At 40.3% G+C, this 16,245-nt stretch overlaps 1 protein-coding gene across 1 annotated transcript in view; it reads right to left on the bottom strand.

Annotated features, from left to right (window-relative positions):
• Positions 1–287: 287 nt before the first annotated feature.
• The window catches only part of LOC128636427 (galectin-9-like), a 52,974-nt gene continuing 37,016 nt past the window's right edge, over positions 288–16,245 (bottom strand). The window contains exons 4-5 of the mRNA XM_053689443.1: positions 3,967–4,126; positions 288–487 (exon numbers count right to left, since the gene is read on the bottom strand). Coding sequence (XP_053545418.1) covers positions 332–487; positions 3,967–4,126 — 316 coding nt within the window. The 3' untranslated portion in view covers positions 288–331. The remainder of the gene's footprint in view (positions 488–3,966; positions 4,127–16,245) is intronic.

Raw genomic sequence — 16,245 nt, 5'->3', positions numbered from 1 at the left:
CAGCAGTCATCAGACCAGTACGCTGGCATATTAAATCACGCAGGTACGTTCACCCCAGTGGGTGATTAACATTGGGCTAGGGCGAGCAGGGGGTGGCATTGCACAAGCAAATGCTTAAGGAATGTTAAATACGGGCATTTGCGATCCCGGGTGGACAGGTTCGCATGAGCGCAAACTGTCGATCCTGCAAATGATAAATACCGGCCTATGTCTTTTTAAAAGTTTTGTTAGGAATTAGAACCTAAAAAGGATTTTTCTATAAGAAATAGCAAAAAAAGACAAACACGTTTTAGAATTGTTTTATTTTGCATAAGCATAACAACTTACAACATTACATTGCAGCAATACTAACACTTTTCAGTATAATGTCGTGAATGAATTGTATATTCTTTACAAGGTAGAGAGGATGCACACGGGCTTTGTATTGTCGCAGTAGTTTACCATTCAAAACAACTTTGAAATAGTCTTCCTCGCATTGAAATTCAAGCTGTAAGAAAAAACAATTCATTTTCAAAATTCATTGTAATAACAATGTGAATCTTAGTTTTAATATTCAGGGCCTGATCCTAAAGACTCTCTAGTGTGTTGAGATTATGTAAGATATCTCGTCCCTTCAAAGAATTTTAGAAAGGCAAATTTTAGCTTGAGTGGAGTGGTATGTATTTTATTAAAAAATAAAAATTGTAGCATAGCTTCGTAAAAATGTGAACGCGAGGTTGCGTTCATATTGCAGGCCACTTCAAATACCAGCGCACAATTGCGTGCGCTGGTATTACAAGTGGAGCGCAAATATCACGCTCGCCAAAGCGCAATTATGCGCTCCACTTGTAATCTGGCCCAAAGTGTGTTATTCCTCTTTAAGGTACATTCCCTGCATTTCTAATTTGTGTTTTAATGCTTTTAGATTTGATATACTGCAGTGTATTTAGAACTGTGATTTTACACATTCTGCGCCTGTTTACAAGTAATGCGCTATATAGGGCTTTAGTTGTGCTCAAACACAGCTGGAAGTAAATTGTTTCTGATTGTTGTTGAGTTGTCTCTGAAACAAAAGGGGGATTAATGAGATTGTTTACTGTTTTGATGTGGACTTTGAAATAATGAAATAAATAATGTCTAGCCAAAAGCAAGGCAAAGCAGGAGACTACTCAGTATCAGTATAGTAGTTCCCCTCACTGCAATAAAAATAAAACAAAAAAAGTTATATAAATTAACTACAGTATGCATTGAGTGTGCAACAAGCCAATAAAAAATAATTTTATGTTTGTGTGTATTTCTTTTTTTTTTTTTAAATGAAATGTTTACCACGCTAGCTTATTGAAAGCCTAGCTTATTGAACTAAGCCCAGTAAGTATGCCCCCTACTGCAATAAAAACCTACTTCAATTATTATGGGCTCCATTTAAGAAGCTGAGTGAGCCTAAAGCCGAGAGTTAAGAAGCAGTGGTCATTCATCAGACCAATGTTTCTTAACCCCTTCACCCAATACAACGTATTTATACATTGTGAGGTACTTTGGCTATTGTACCGCACCGCGTATATATACGCTGTTGCTTCAGGAAGCTCCAGCACTCTCGGCTGTTAAGTTACAGCCGAGATTTGGAGTTACTGAAGCTTCAGGCATCTCCCGTATATGGAGCGAGAGCTCGATCGATGCTCCGCCTCCATATGAGGGCAGATGCCTGATCATTACAGACGGTGACACTGTGTGTGTCACCGTCTGTAACGATCGTTGCTAGTTCTGGCGGGAGGCGAAGGTGGGTGAGCGGGCTGGAGTGGGAGGATCCTACCTGCTGAAATTTTTTTTTAAGGGGACAGGGAGGGACAGGGCAGCTACGCTACAGAAAAGGAGATCTGGGGGTGTGGGGGACCCTAAAGTAAAGATCATGGGTGGGGGTGGGGGACACACTACACTTCAGAAAATATGTTAAACATAATAAAAATAATAAAAATATTTCACAAAAATTGAAACGTATGCTATGCTAGACAAAGCCTAGCTCAGTGATGGCTAACCTTGGCACCCCATATGTTTTGGAATTACATTTCCCATGATGCTTAGGCACCCTACAGTCTAGTTGAACATCATGGGAAATATAGTTTTAAAAACATCAGGGGTACTAAGGTTACAATCACTGGCTTATCCTATAGAGGACAAGTAGAAGTCCACTAAGTAATGCCTCCACTGCAAAAAAATAAATACAATAAAAATTAGAAATCTATATATCTATCCATATGCAGTATGCACTATGTGTGGAATAAGCCACTAAAAATTATAATTTTTTTAAATGAAATGTATGCTTATGCTATGTTAAACAACAGGGGCCCTGCCAATATTTCTCCCACTCCACTGCAATACAAAATAAATGTTTAAACTGCTACTCAGAATTAACACTAGAAAAATTAAACACATTCTTGTTTGCCAGAGAATGCAGTTAAGGAACTGGCAGTACTGTGTATTGTACTGTGTGATTTTATTTGAGGCAATGACTAAAAAGCTCAGAGAGACTCACAACTGTAAAGTCAAAAGATTGTAAATGGCTGAGCTTCACATAGTCTCCCACCTCCCTAGGCTATCTTAAACTGTATTTGACATGCCTGTATACCATTTTAATGCCTGATTGGCTGTCCCTAACATCATCCATTAGTAATACTATGGCAGGAGAGGACTTTGAACATATGAATACTCATATCCCTTGTACATCATTGCAAATAAATAACCTGATTAGTCAAATGATATCAGCTCCTTTCCCCTTTTCTCAGTTTTCTTCCCCTTTATCATGGCACCGAACAAACTAATTAAACAGATTAATTCATGTATTTGTTAGTTCATTAGTTTGATTTGTTTCACGTTTCATTTGGATATTTTATTTATGTGCACGTCTAGTTTTTCTGTTGGACTGTGAGAGATGACCTTTCCCACACGTTTCTATTGCAAATTCAGTTAAAAAAAACAGGAGACTTTTGTAATTTCTTAAAGGGACAGTCTTCTCCAGAATGTTTAATGTTTAAAAAGATAAATAATCCCTTTATTACCCATTCCCCAGTTTTGCATAACCAACACGGTTATATTAATACACTTTTTACCTCTGTTATTACCTTGTATCTAAACCTGCAGATTGCCCCTTATTTCAGTTATTTTGACAGTCTTGCATTTTAGCCAGTCAGTACCTTCTCTTTAGTAGCTCCACGGGCGTGAGCACAATGTTATCTACATGGCACACATGAGCTAACACCCTCTAGCTGTCAAAATGCATTCCTATAAGAGGCTGCCTTCAAGGGCTTAGAAATTAGCATATGAGCCTACCTAGGTTTAGCTTTCAAAAAAGAATACCAAGAGAACAAAGCTAATTTAAAGGGACAGTCAAGTCAAAAATAAACTCATGATTCAGGCATATAATTTTAAACAACTTTCCAATTTACTTTTATCATCATATTTGCTTTGTTCTTTTGGTATTCTTAGTGGAAAGTTAACCTAGGTAGGCTCATATATTAATTTCTTAACCTTTGAAGGCAGCCTCTTATCTGAATGCATTTTGACAGTTTTTCACAACTAGTTCATGTGTGCCATATAGATAACATTGTGCTCACGCCCGTGGAGTTACCTAGGAGTCAGCATAACTGAAATAAGGGGGCAGTCTGTAGAGGCTTAGATACAAGGTAATCACAGAGGTAAAAAGTGTATTAATATAACATTGTTGGTTGTGCAAAACTGGGGAATTGGTAATAAAAGGATTATCTATCTTTTCGAACAATAAACATTCTTGTGTAGACCGTCCCTTTAATGATAAAAGTAAATTGGAAAGTTGTTTAAAATAACATGCCCTATCGGAATCATGGAAGTTTAATTTTGACTACACTGCCCCACAAAAATAGACCCCTGTATTAAAATTTCCCCACAATTTTGTATATTTGTAACAAACCCCATTGTGAGACATGCTAAGATATTAAAATGTTAATTATTAGTTACCTTAAAATCTGCTCCCTTTTTGAAAGGGTTACTTTTAATTACTTCTTCTATTTGCCATTTCCCTTTGTTCATTGTGTTCATAACGACAGTATTGCTCGTAAAGCGTGAGTCGAAATGAAAAAGGATTGTATTTGCATTGTCTGTATAATCGATTGTAAACCTGCGAAACATATAAATAATGTTATTATTTTTATCCAAAAGGCCAAGTGTTGGGAATACATAAACTTCAAGGTTTGGATTTTTAGTGATCTCATTAAAAGGACAATAAAGACTGTTATATATGCACCATAAATTGATGACTACATTGCAAAATATCAGCATGAAAAATAAATATTTTATAAGCACTTAAAACTAAGAATTTTAGTTAAATTTGTATTGTGTTGCAGTCCAGGTACACACCCCTTGAAACCCCCTCCCTTGAATATTGATTATTTAATCTCTTTTTCGGTGGTCAGTTGGCAACCGATATACTGTAAATGAGTTCCTGCACATATCAATCAACCATTGTGCAGCATGTAACATGATCGGGGTCCTGTTAAAACCACAATCAACATGCAAATTAATTATTTTATAAGCTTGTAAAACTGACATTATTTAGTTAAATTTGTATTTTGTTATAATTCAGGGACACACCAATTTAAGATCCTCTTGAATATTGTTTATATTATCTTGTTTGCTGTGGCTAGGTGGTTGAGTTTCTGCAGATATCAGTCAATTACTGTGCAGCATCTAAGATGATTCTGGTCCTGAGTTGCCACAGAATACTTTCTATAAAGCTCTAGACAGGCAAGAATGATCTAAAAAGACCTCTAAGTGTTACAAGGGCTTTCACAGTATTCTCTAAAGACACATTTTACATTGGAAGCTGGGTATCTAGCTAAGGGATGTAAAGGAAACATACACTTCAGTGCTTAATAAAATAAGCAGTTTAAAAAATTGTACACATTAAAAAAACTATTAATAGCATTATAATTAAGCAGTAAAATCTTTATTTATAATACTTTATTTAAAAAGGGTATTTTATGTACACAGTAAAAATTATATGTAAAATTAGTATGACATCCTTGTTGGGTGGGCTGAACAGGGGCATTCCTAGGAAGCGCCTGAAGTTTTCTTACAGGTCTCACATATTCTCTTTATATTGATAAAATATAAGTTGGCATTTATCTCATTGCAAAATCAAAAAGACACCCAGAACTAGAAGGAAATGCAAGTTAAAGTATACTGAAATCAGTGGAAATGTATTTGTATTTGCTTAAAACAAACTGTTGTTAGGTGCTGCCTTTCACATTTGTTCTCCCTAATGAAATGTTCTGTTCCTGAGAACTTCATTACTTTCTATAATAGGCAGCGTGTCACTTGCTGGGACTTCCAGGTTCAATCCCCTTTTTTAGAGAATTGAGTCAGAGCTGCCCATGTGATGTTTGGCATGATAGTTCTCTTCATGCCAGCGAATTGTAGAGAATGGGGCCTGGTCTATAGCAGTAATGACAATAAACTATGTTACTGAATTTAAAGGGATACTAAACCTAAATGTTTCTTCAATGATTTAGATAGAGCAGGCAATTTATATAAGCAACTTTCTAATTTGCTCCTATTATCATTTTTTCTTCGTTCTCTTGCTGTCTTTATTTAAAAAGCAGGAATGTAAAGCATAGGAGCGTGCCCATTTTTGGTTCAGAACGTGGGTTATGTTTGCTTATTGGTGGCTAAATGTCAGCCACCAATAAGCCAGCTCTATCAATGGTGCTGAACCTAAAATGGGCAGGTTCCTAAGGTTTACATCCCTTCTTTTTAAATAAAGATAGCAAGAGAACGAAGAAAAATTGATAATAGGAGTAAATTGGAAAGTTGCTTAAAATGGCATGCTATATCTGAATCATGAAAGAAAAAAAAAAATGGGTTTAGTATCCCTTTAATCTCTTCTTATTGTTCCTCTTACTGTTTTTTATAAGGTTTTTGTACATATTCAATCTGTCTGGCCTGGTAGCAAAGGTATAAGTCAGGAGGGATATTGTTATGACAAAATTTGGTTCTTGTTGATTTCTTGCTACCCCCTAAAATGTGACACCCTAGCACTTGCTATCCTATTCCTAAATATACCTAAACCTATAGTAAAAACTTTTAGAAAAAACACACTTCTTAACTAAGCTTCTAAAAGGTGGAATATGAAATTTTAGCTTTCTATTAGCCAGATGCTTACTTAATAAAATGACTAAGCAGACATCTTCTAAAGCCTATTTCCCAGGCTTTCAGTTGGTACCAAGGTATAGATTACTTTTGTAAATCTCCATAGAAAAATGTACTTCAATCAAGAAGAAGATATTGCTGGATTGTGCATCCACCAGTATTCATACTTATAGATATTGATACTTATTGCTACAGTGGTCATAGGCAGACACAGTAACAATTTGGAAAAAAATTAGATTAGTGACAAGCAAATACCACATTGCCACTAACTATACCACAGAGATTATAATGTGATGATTTCATAATGGCTGCATTTTCTTCATAAATGGAAAGAGTCCACAGCTGCATTCATTACTTTTTGGAAATAAGAACCTGGCCACCAGGAGGAGGCAAAGACACCCCAGCCAAAGGCTTAAATACTCCTCCCACTTCCCTCATCCCCCAGTCATTCTTTACCTTTCATCCCAGGAGGTTGGCAGAGAAGTGTCAGAATTAATTTTGTCTCTTATGGAGGGTAATACTCTTCAACATGGGACAGGAGTTTTAATTAATCCTATCAGCCTCTCAGTGAGGGCTTGGATGAAAGTTAGAGCCCGGAAATGCAGGGAGAGTCTTTCTGCGAAACAATCCTGAATCACGTTAACAGCTCCTCAACCAATCTGCGTTGACGAACTTCACTCCGCTGCCTGCTTTCTTCTCTCAAGCCCATGGTGGAGGCAATGCTACTATTCGTCACACTTGAAGGGCTGTGTTGCTGTTCCACGGCGTAGATTCCGGTAAGATCATTTGATTTTACTTTCGTTATGATTGTATTGTATTACAAATTTTTTCCCAAGAGACTACCACCTTGCGGGACTAACTTAACATAAGGGTCTCAGTGAGGCGCCTTTTGTATCTTGGAATCAAGGGTAATATCTCCTGATGGGGGTTATTGAACAGGGAGATTTTTAATCATGTTTTTTATGTGATTCGACCTGCTTATGCGTAGTGTTACTTAGGCTCATGGCTTGTGGAACTTAACAATCTGTGGAAGTGACGCGGCCTTTACGGTTAGGCGCGCTTTTTCTGGACCGTACGGTTCACCCTGTGACCGAACATGGTCACGTTTTTGACTCTCCATTTCCGCATTCCTAGCCCTGTGGCGATGAAGAGATTTGGATCTGTTGGTATTGGGCTCTTAGGAGGTGGTGAGTGCCCCAGCCATTGTGGGTGTCAGGTGCCGTTTAAGTTTTGGGTCCAAATCTCGTATCAATATCCTATCTATGGAGGAGTCTAATTCTGTGGAGATGGGCGTCTCTGTTTTATTTTCTACTCCGTGCGCAGAATGCATATTGCCCTGGATGATACTAGCCAATCAGTTTTGTTCTGAATGCCGTATTAGAGTGCTCAATTCCTCGGGATCGGGGAATCAAGGAGCTGCTAAGCCATCCGCCTCTGGGGCCTCTGTCCTCCGAGTGGTGAGTTCCCTTCCACCATCGCTTACTACGCATGCAGGTAACTCAAAATTTGCTTCCCCTTCTCCGGAAGGTAGCTTCTTCCCGCATGTCCATAATTTGGCACTAGCACATATGCAACTTCAAGAAGTTGGTTTTGGATACTGTTAGTGTTCCGTTATCCAGGGCTCTTCAAGCATAAGTTGGCCTGTTCAGCTATCTGGGGGAATGACTATCCCTGAGGCTTCGGGGGGTCAGCCTTCGAGGATGGAGTTGTCCTTCACTTCGGTGGGGGTATGCTGCTCTTTTCGGTATAGACTGACCAGCCTTAGTGTTCTTTTGAGGCATGTTTTGGCCTTGTCAGAAGATCCCATCCTTATTGGATCCGAGACTTCTCAGTCTGCTTCTTCTTTTAATAGCTTGCAGAAATAGACATAAGGGGATGAAGTAATCTTCTTATAGTCTTGTTATTGAGTACTTTTTCCAGTTTGAGCTTGGTAGAACAGGGGCCCTGTTGGGTGTTCCTGCGGGTACGTTTGTTCTACTTAGGCAATAAACCTGAGGGTTGCCTTATCCCTTATTTTATTTTAATAACGCTCATATTTGGGAATCAATACTCATGATGTTTGATCACACTGTTACATCTAAGGAAGTTTGTTAAGGACATTTTTAGTCCTATGTGTGTCTATTGTTTTCCCTCTCTCTGGGGATTCTACAAGGCCTTGACAGGAATAACCCTTGGTTTCAGGCTAGTCCTAATTGGGTTCAGTCCATTGTGGCGCCTGTTCTGCCTGGCTGGTCCGGTTTGGCACTGAGTGCCTCACATATTATTGTGTTATTCTTGTTCTCTTTTACAAGTTTCAGTTTATTCTGAGTGGACCTGAGAGTTTGTGAGGCTTGGGGGATTGGTTCAGTCCTCATTGACCTCTCCATCTGGCCGATGCTTTTGAGGTAGCTCAGTTGGGAAAAGGCTCTGACTATTAGGCCTGTTCAAAAATCCTTGGGTCACAGGTTCTGTCCCGGCAGGGCCAACTCAACCCTTCATCCTTCGGATGATACATTGTGTACCATTCAGATTGTGTAATAATCACAACTATTACTATTCAGCTGACGATTTGGTTCATCCGAGAGCTGGTGCTGGAAAAGCGCTTTGTGGCCCACTGGAAGAAGGGCACTATATAAATACTAGTTTGACTCTCTCATAATTCTGTCTTTATGTCTGGATGTGAAGTGTAACTCCCTGCATGGGGTGGAGGTTGGGAGGATTTAATGCCTCCTTACCTCCGGTTCAGGCAGTCTTGCCCTTGTGGCTCTTGGATTTGTCCTTTGTTTGAATTTTTCCTTTTGAGGTACTCCTCTTCGGATGAGATTTCGGGACATGTATGTTGCCCCTTAGCGGTCTTGGCCACCTTATGGGAGGTCCTTGTGGCTTTTTCCTACTTCGGGAATTAAGTTTTTCCCTATCAGGGATTTTAGGCTGTACTGTCTCCTTCTCCAAGCTTCGCTATGGGGTTTTTATACCGGGATTTAGGATGCTCTGCATTCCGTTTCCTTGCGTATGGTCCTCTGATACTCCGGAGGGGATTATGGAGACTAGCCTTTGTTTTGCTCACTCTTAGGGTGACCTTATCCTCGATGTTCTTTCTGGGTGTTGTTTTTTTGCCTTGGTGGGCCCTAGGCCACTCGTGCGATTCTGTCGTACTTTAGTTCCCTTTGGAGTGTCTTCTTCCCTTTTCGGTTGGTATTTCAGAGTGGGACTTGTTCCCATTTTCTGGGTTGGTCCGGTTATTTTCCTTGGGAGGTTCCCTGGAACGATCTGGGACTCAGGCCTATAGTTTTTCCTCAGACCTATAATTTTGTTGTGGATCTTCCGGATGTCCGTTAGACTTACGATCCTGTGGCTGGTTCATTGTGATTCAGCTTTTCCTGGGTACACATGCTATGACCTTTGGTCTAGAAGGCTTTTGTGATGGATACCCCGGCTACCCGACTAGGTAGATCCACCCAATGGGTCCTGCTTCCTCCCTGCCGACTGCAGCTATGTAGCTAGCAAGTGACCACAGCCTGTAGCCACCCCTGATGCCCGACAGCATCAGTGCCCAGGATCCCACCCTGTGACAGAGTCCAGCTACCCAGGCTGGGTAGCTCTGCCTGAGAATCCTTTCTCTGCCTTGAACAGGCTGCTATGTAGCCCAGGAAAAGTGATTTTAGCTGGAGCTCACCTAAATAACTAGACAGACTAGCATATTCAGGTGAAAACAAGAACTGCTTTATTGCACAGAAAACCAGCTTTTATACATTTCCAACAGATGGGGGTAGCTACTACACAAATAGAAACAAATATTATACAATGAGACAAACATCAGACAATGGTTAGTTAAACAGATTCTAATCACATCCTGACTTACAAAAGGACAATGGATGACTTATACAATAACAGAAAAACACTTCACACCTAGACTAGCTAACAACAGGGGGAAGGTTATAGCGGGTAGGGGTTTATTGCACAGAAAACACAGCTTTTATACATTTCCAACAGATGGGGGTAGTTACTACACAAATAGAAACAAATATTATACAATGCGACAAACATCAGACAATGGTTAGTTAAACAGATTCTAATCACATCCTGACTTACAAAAGGACAATGGATGACTCATACAATAACAGAAAGACACTTCACACGTAGACTAGCTAACAACAGGGGGAAGGTTATAGGGGGTAGGGGTTTATTGCACAGAAAACACAGCTTTTATACATTTCCAACAGATGGGGGTAGCTACTACACAAATAGAAACAAATATTATACAATGAGACAAACATCAGACAATGGTTAGTTAAACAGATTCTAATCACATCCTGACTTACAAAAGGACAATGGATGACTTATACAATAACAGAAAAACACTTCACACCTAGACTAGCTAACAACAGGGGGAAGATTATAGGGGGTAGGGGTTTATTGCACAGAAAACACAGCTTTTATACATTTCCAACAGATGGGGGTAGTTACTACACAAATAGAAACAAATATTATACAATGCGACAAACATCAGACAATGGTTAGTTAAACAGATTCTAATCACATCCTGACTTACAAAAGGACAATGGATGACTCATACAATAACAGAAAAACCCTTCACACGTAGACTAGCTAACAACAGGGGGAAGGTTATAGGGGGTAGGGGTTTATTGCACAGAAAACACAGCTTTTATACATTTCCAACAGATGGGGGTAGTTACTACACAAATAGAAACAAATATTATACAATGCGACAAACATCAGACAATGGTTAGTTAAACAGATTCTAATCACATCCTGACTTACAAAAGGACAATGGATGACTCATACAATAACAGAAAAACACTTCACACCTAGACTAGCTAACAACAGGGGGAGGGTTATAGGGGGTAGGGGTTTAACCCTTGCAGCCTGGTATCTGTGACAGCTTGGCTAGGATTTCTGTGCCCTTGTCTGAAGTGTGCTCTACTTCCTATTTGGGGAGTTCCTCAATGTTCATCTATGACGTCTAGATGATTTCATTTCAAATTGTCTCCTCAGCCTATGGCTTCATGTCTTATGAGCTTGTGTGCTGTTCCGTGCATACTCTCCCCTTCCGGGGGGTCATTTGTCCTCCTTATGGGGGGTGGGGATTCCTCTCTCTGGAGGTTGGTTGCCCTGTCCTGTGTGCAGGTTGTTGTAACTGGAGTTTTTTATTTTCTAGAGGAGAGCCTCCATTCTCTGGGGTTCTGTTTCCTCTGGGGTGATGATGTCTCCATGTTTGAGACTGTCATGGAGTGTTGTGCTGGGGCTTCTTAGTTCCGTTGGGTGTCTGAGTCCATATTTTTCTGTTCCCTTTTGGGGTCTGGTGTTTGGGGTTTTTCTGTTCCCCGTCCTTCAGACCTGACAGCCTGCTGTAGAGGCCTGTGGGTTCTTTACTGCATAGCAAGCGGAAGGTTGCAGTTTGAAATCAGTCACAACCATTTGCACTTTATTGGTGTGTTGGCTGATTTTTACAAATATTCTATGTTTGCCTTTGGGACCTTGTATTACAGTGAGCCTTTTTAAAGGTTTCTGTGCTTCTCTATGTTCAAGATAGGGAGTAGGGCTGGCAGATTTTTGGTTAATCCTGAGCTGGGCCACTGCTTAGTGGATGTTCTTCAGTTGGTGGTAGGGTTTGTGACCTATCCTCTGCTGCTCTTACTTGCCTGCAAGTAGTTTACTACTGAAGTCATCCTGGTATGACTGTAGTGTCTAGTGTTGACCCAGGGGCTTGCTTTCTGGGTTTGCTGCACGTATATCGGTTTCTGAAGACCTTGATATTTTGAGTTCCTTGAGGACTCTGTCTCCAGTTTTCTTTAGGGTGTGGTTACACCATCTTGTGGAGAACTTCTTCTCTGTGTCGGATTCCTGGTTTTAACCTTGTGGTTTCTGTACATCTGGGGTGTGGGCGTTGCCTCCCCTTGATCTCACATCTGGCTTCGGTCTATATGAGTTTGGCTTGGTTCTTGGTGTTTTCCTTTTTCAAAAATTGTTATACCCTTTTTTGGGGTTTCGGGGAATCATTGTTATTCCCCCATATGTTTCGCTTTTTGAGAGTTTTTGTTTGCTGATCCCCTTCTGAGCGACGGTGTCTCCTGGAGGCGTGCTGGCTCAGCTGTGTTCTTTCTGCGGTCTATAGCAAGGCTTGTAAGCTATCTGTGGGTCAGTGTACTTGGGGGCCTTTTTTTCTTTTCCAAATTTTCTCGGCTTCGGACAAAGCTGTTTTTTTGTTGGGTAAGGTTTTTTTCAGGCCTGGTGCCCTCAGAATGGCCACCTTTTGTACCCTCCCGCTTGTGCATTCATTGTCCTTTATAGCTTGGGTATTGTTTTCCCAAAAGTAATGAATACAGCTGTGGACTCTTTCCATTTATGAAGAAAAACATAAATTATGCTTACCTCATAATTTTCTTCAGATGGAAAGAGTCCACAGCTCCCTGCCCGCTTTTTTCTGGGGGGATTCTGTTATTTCTTCTGGCACATTTTCACCCTGGTATTTCTTCTACTTCCTCGGCAGAATGTCTAGGGGATGAGGGAAGTGGGAGGAGTATTTAAGTCTTTGACTGGAGTGTTTTTGCCTCCTCCTGGTGGCCAGGCTCTTATTTCCCAAAAGTAATGAATGCAGCTGTGGACTCTTTCCATCTGAAGAAAAGAAAATGATCAGGTAAGCATAATTTATGTTTTTATTAACTAAACCATAACTACAACTCTCAGTACTGGGATTCCAGTACCAAATAGCTTGTCAGTCACCTTGCCAACAATGAGTTTTTGACCCCAGCTTCTATTACCTTTCCGCTAGATTTAGAGTTCTGCGGCCAAAGGGGTGCTTTAGCTATGCGTGTATTTTTTCCCCCACACCTTTTAAATACCGCTGGTATTTAGAGTTCACAGAAGGGCTGCGTTAGGCTCCAAAAAGGGAGCGTAGAGCATAATTTACCGCCACTGCAACTCTAAATACCAGCGGTGCTTACGGACGCGGCCAGCTTCAAAAACATGCTTGTGCACGATTCCCCCATAGGAAACAATGGGGCAGTTTGAGCTGAAACAAAACCTAACACCTGCAAAAAAGCAGCGTTCAGCTCCTAACGCAGCCCCATTGTTTTCTATGGGGAAACACTTCCTAAGTCTGCACCTAACACCCTAACATGTACCCCGAGTCTAAACACCCCTAACCTTACACTTATTAACCCCTAATCTGTCGCTCCTGCTATCGCTGACCCCTGCATTTTATTATTAAGTTAATATTAACCCCTAATCTGCCGCTCCATACACCGCCGCAACCTACATTATACCTATGTACCCCTAATCTGCTCCCCTAACACCGCCGACCCCTATATTATATTTATTAACCCCTAATCTGCCGCCCCTAACGTCGCCGCCACCTACCTACACTTATTAACCCCTAATCTGCCGACTGGACCTAATCTGCCGACCGGACCTCACCGCTACTATAATAAAGTTATTAACCCCTAATCCGCTTCACTCCCGCCTCAATAACCCTATAATAAATAGTATTAACCCCTAATCTGCCCTCCCTAACATCTGCGACACCTAACTTCAAGTATTAACCCCTAATCTGCCGACCGGACCTCACCGCTACTCTATTAAATTTATTAACCCCTAAAGCTAAGTCTAACCCTAACACTAACACCCCCCTAAGTTAAATATAATTTTTATCTAACGTAATAAATTAACTCTTATTAAATAACTTATTCCTATTTAAAGCTAAATACTTACCTGTAAAATAAACCCTAATATAGCTACAATATAAATTATAATATATTGTAGCTATTTTAGGATTAATATTTATTTTACAGGCAACTTTGTATTTATTTTAACCAGGTACAATAGCTATTACATAGTTAATAACTATTTAATAGCTACCTAGTTAAAATAATTACAAAATTACCTGTAAAATAAATCCTAACCTAAGCTACAATTAAACCTAACACTACACTATCAATAAATTAATTAAATAAAATACCTACAATTATCTACAATTAAACCTAACACTACACTATCAATAAATAAATTACATACAAATACCTACAAATAAATACAAATAAATACACTAATTAAAGTACAAAAAATAAAAAAAGAACTAAGTTACAAAAAATAAAAAAATAATTTACAAACATTAGAAAATTATTACAACAATTTTAAGCTAATTACACCTACTCTAAGCCCCTTAATAAAATAACAAGCCCCCCAAAATAAAAAATGCCCTACCCTATTCTAAAATACAAATAGAAAAGCTCTTTTACCTTACCAGCCCTTAAAAGGGCCTTTTGCGGGGCATGCCCCAAAGAATTCTGCTCTTTTGCCTGTAAAAAAAAACATACAATACCCCCCAACATTACAACCCACCACCCACATACCCCTAATCTAACCCAAACCGCCGTTAAATAAACCTAACACTAAGCCCCTTAAGATCTTCCTACCTTATCTTCACCACGCCGGGTATCACCGATCTGTCCAGAGGAGGCTCCGAAGTCTTCATCCAAGCCCAAGCGGGGGCTGAAGAGATCCATCATCGGGCTGAAGAGATCCATCATCCGGCTGAACAGGTCCATCATCGGGCTGAAGAGATCCATCATCCGGCTGAAGAGGTCCATCATCGGGCTGAAGAGATCCATCAACTGGCTGAAGAGATCCATCATCCGGCTGAAGAGGTCTATCATCGGGCTGAAGTCTTCTATCAAGCGGCATCTTCAATCTTCTTTCTTCCGGATCCATCTTCATCCCGCCGACATGGAACGTCCATCCTGGCCGACGACTTCCCGACGAATGACGGTTCCTTTAAATGACGTCATCCAAGATGGCGTCCCTCGAATTCCGATTGGCTAATAGGATTCTACCAGCCAATCGGAATTAAGGTAGGAAAATTCTGATTGGCTGATGGAATCAGCCAATCAGATTGAGCTCGCATTCTATTGGCTGTTCTGATCAGCCAATAGAATGCAAGCTCAATCTGATTGGCTGAATGGATCAGCCAAACGGATTGAACTTGAATCTGATTGGCTGATTCCATCATCCAATCAGAATTTTCCTACCTTAATTCCGATTGGCTGATAGAATCCTATCAGCCAATCGGAATTCGAGGGACTCCATCTTGGATGACGTCATTTAAAGGAACCGTCATTCGTCGGGATGTCGTCGGCCAGGATTGATGTTCCACGTCGGCGGGATGAAGATAGATCCGGAAGAAAGAAGATTGAAGATGCCGCTTGATAGAAGACTTCAGCCCGATGATGGACCTCTTCAGCCGGATGATGGATCTCTTCAGCCCGATGATGGACCTCTTCAGCCGGATGATGGATCTCTTCAGCCCGATAATGGACCTCTTCAGCCGGATGATGGATCTCTTCAGCCCGATGATGGATCTCTTCAGCCCCCGCTTGGGCTTGGATGAAGACTTCGGAGCCTCCTCTGGACAAATCGGTGATACCGGCGTGGTAAAGATAAGGTAGGGAGATCTTCAGGGGCTTAGTGTTAGGTTTATTTAAGGGGGTTTAGGGTTAGATTAGGGGTATGTGGGTGGTGGGTTGTAATGTTGGGGGGTATTGTATGTTTTTTTTACAGGCAAAAGAGCAGAATTCTTTGGGGCATGCCCCGCAAAAGGCCCTTTTAAGGGCTGGTAAGGTAAAAGAGCTTTTCTATTTGTATTTTAGAATAGGGTAGGGCATTTTTTTATTTTGGGGGGCTTTGTTATTTTATCAGGGGGCTTAGAGTAGGTGTAATTAGCTTAAAATTGTTGTAATATTTTTCTAATGTTTGTAAATTATTTTTTTATTTTTTGTAACTTAGTTCTTTTTTATTTTTTGTACTTTAGTTAGTTTATTTAATTGTATTTAATTGTAGGTATTTGTATGTGTTACAGTACCAACAGGATACCAAGGGTTAATACCAGGGAACAACGTCCTGCATAGGGAATCAGCAATTCACAAACCAGCCAGTTTTCAGGTTTAAACAGAATGTCATTTATTAAAGGCTATGCCTAGTATTTATGCAGGTCTGACCCCCCTCCCCCAGATGGGGGTTGAAAGACTGTTGTACATTACATGGAGGGAACAAGCCCTTTGACATGATACAATAGGATTATATTACTTAAACACT

Source organism: Bombina bombina, chromosome 1, assembly GCF_027579735.1.
Source record: "Bombina bombina isolate aBomBom1 chromosome 1, aBomBom1.pri, whole genome shotgun sequence".
Lineage (NCBI taxonomy): Eukaryota > Metazoa > Chordata > Amphibia > Anura > Bombinatoridae > Bombina > Bombina bombina.
The sequence above is the reverse complement of the archived record's forward strand: the minus strand, read 5'-3'. Positions and strand labels throughout refer to the sequence as shown.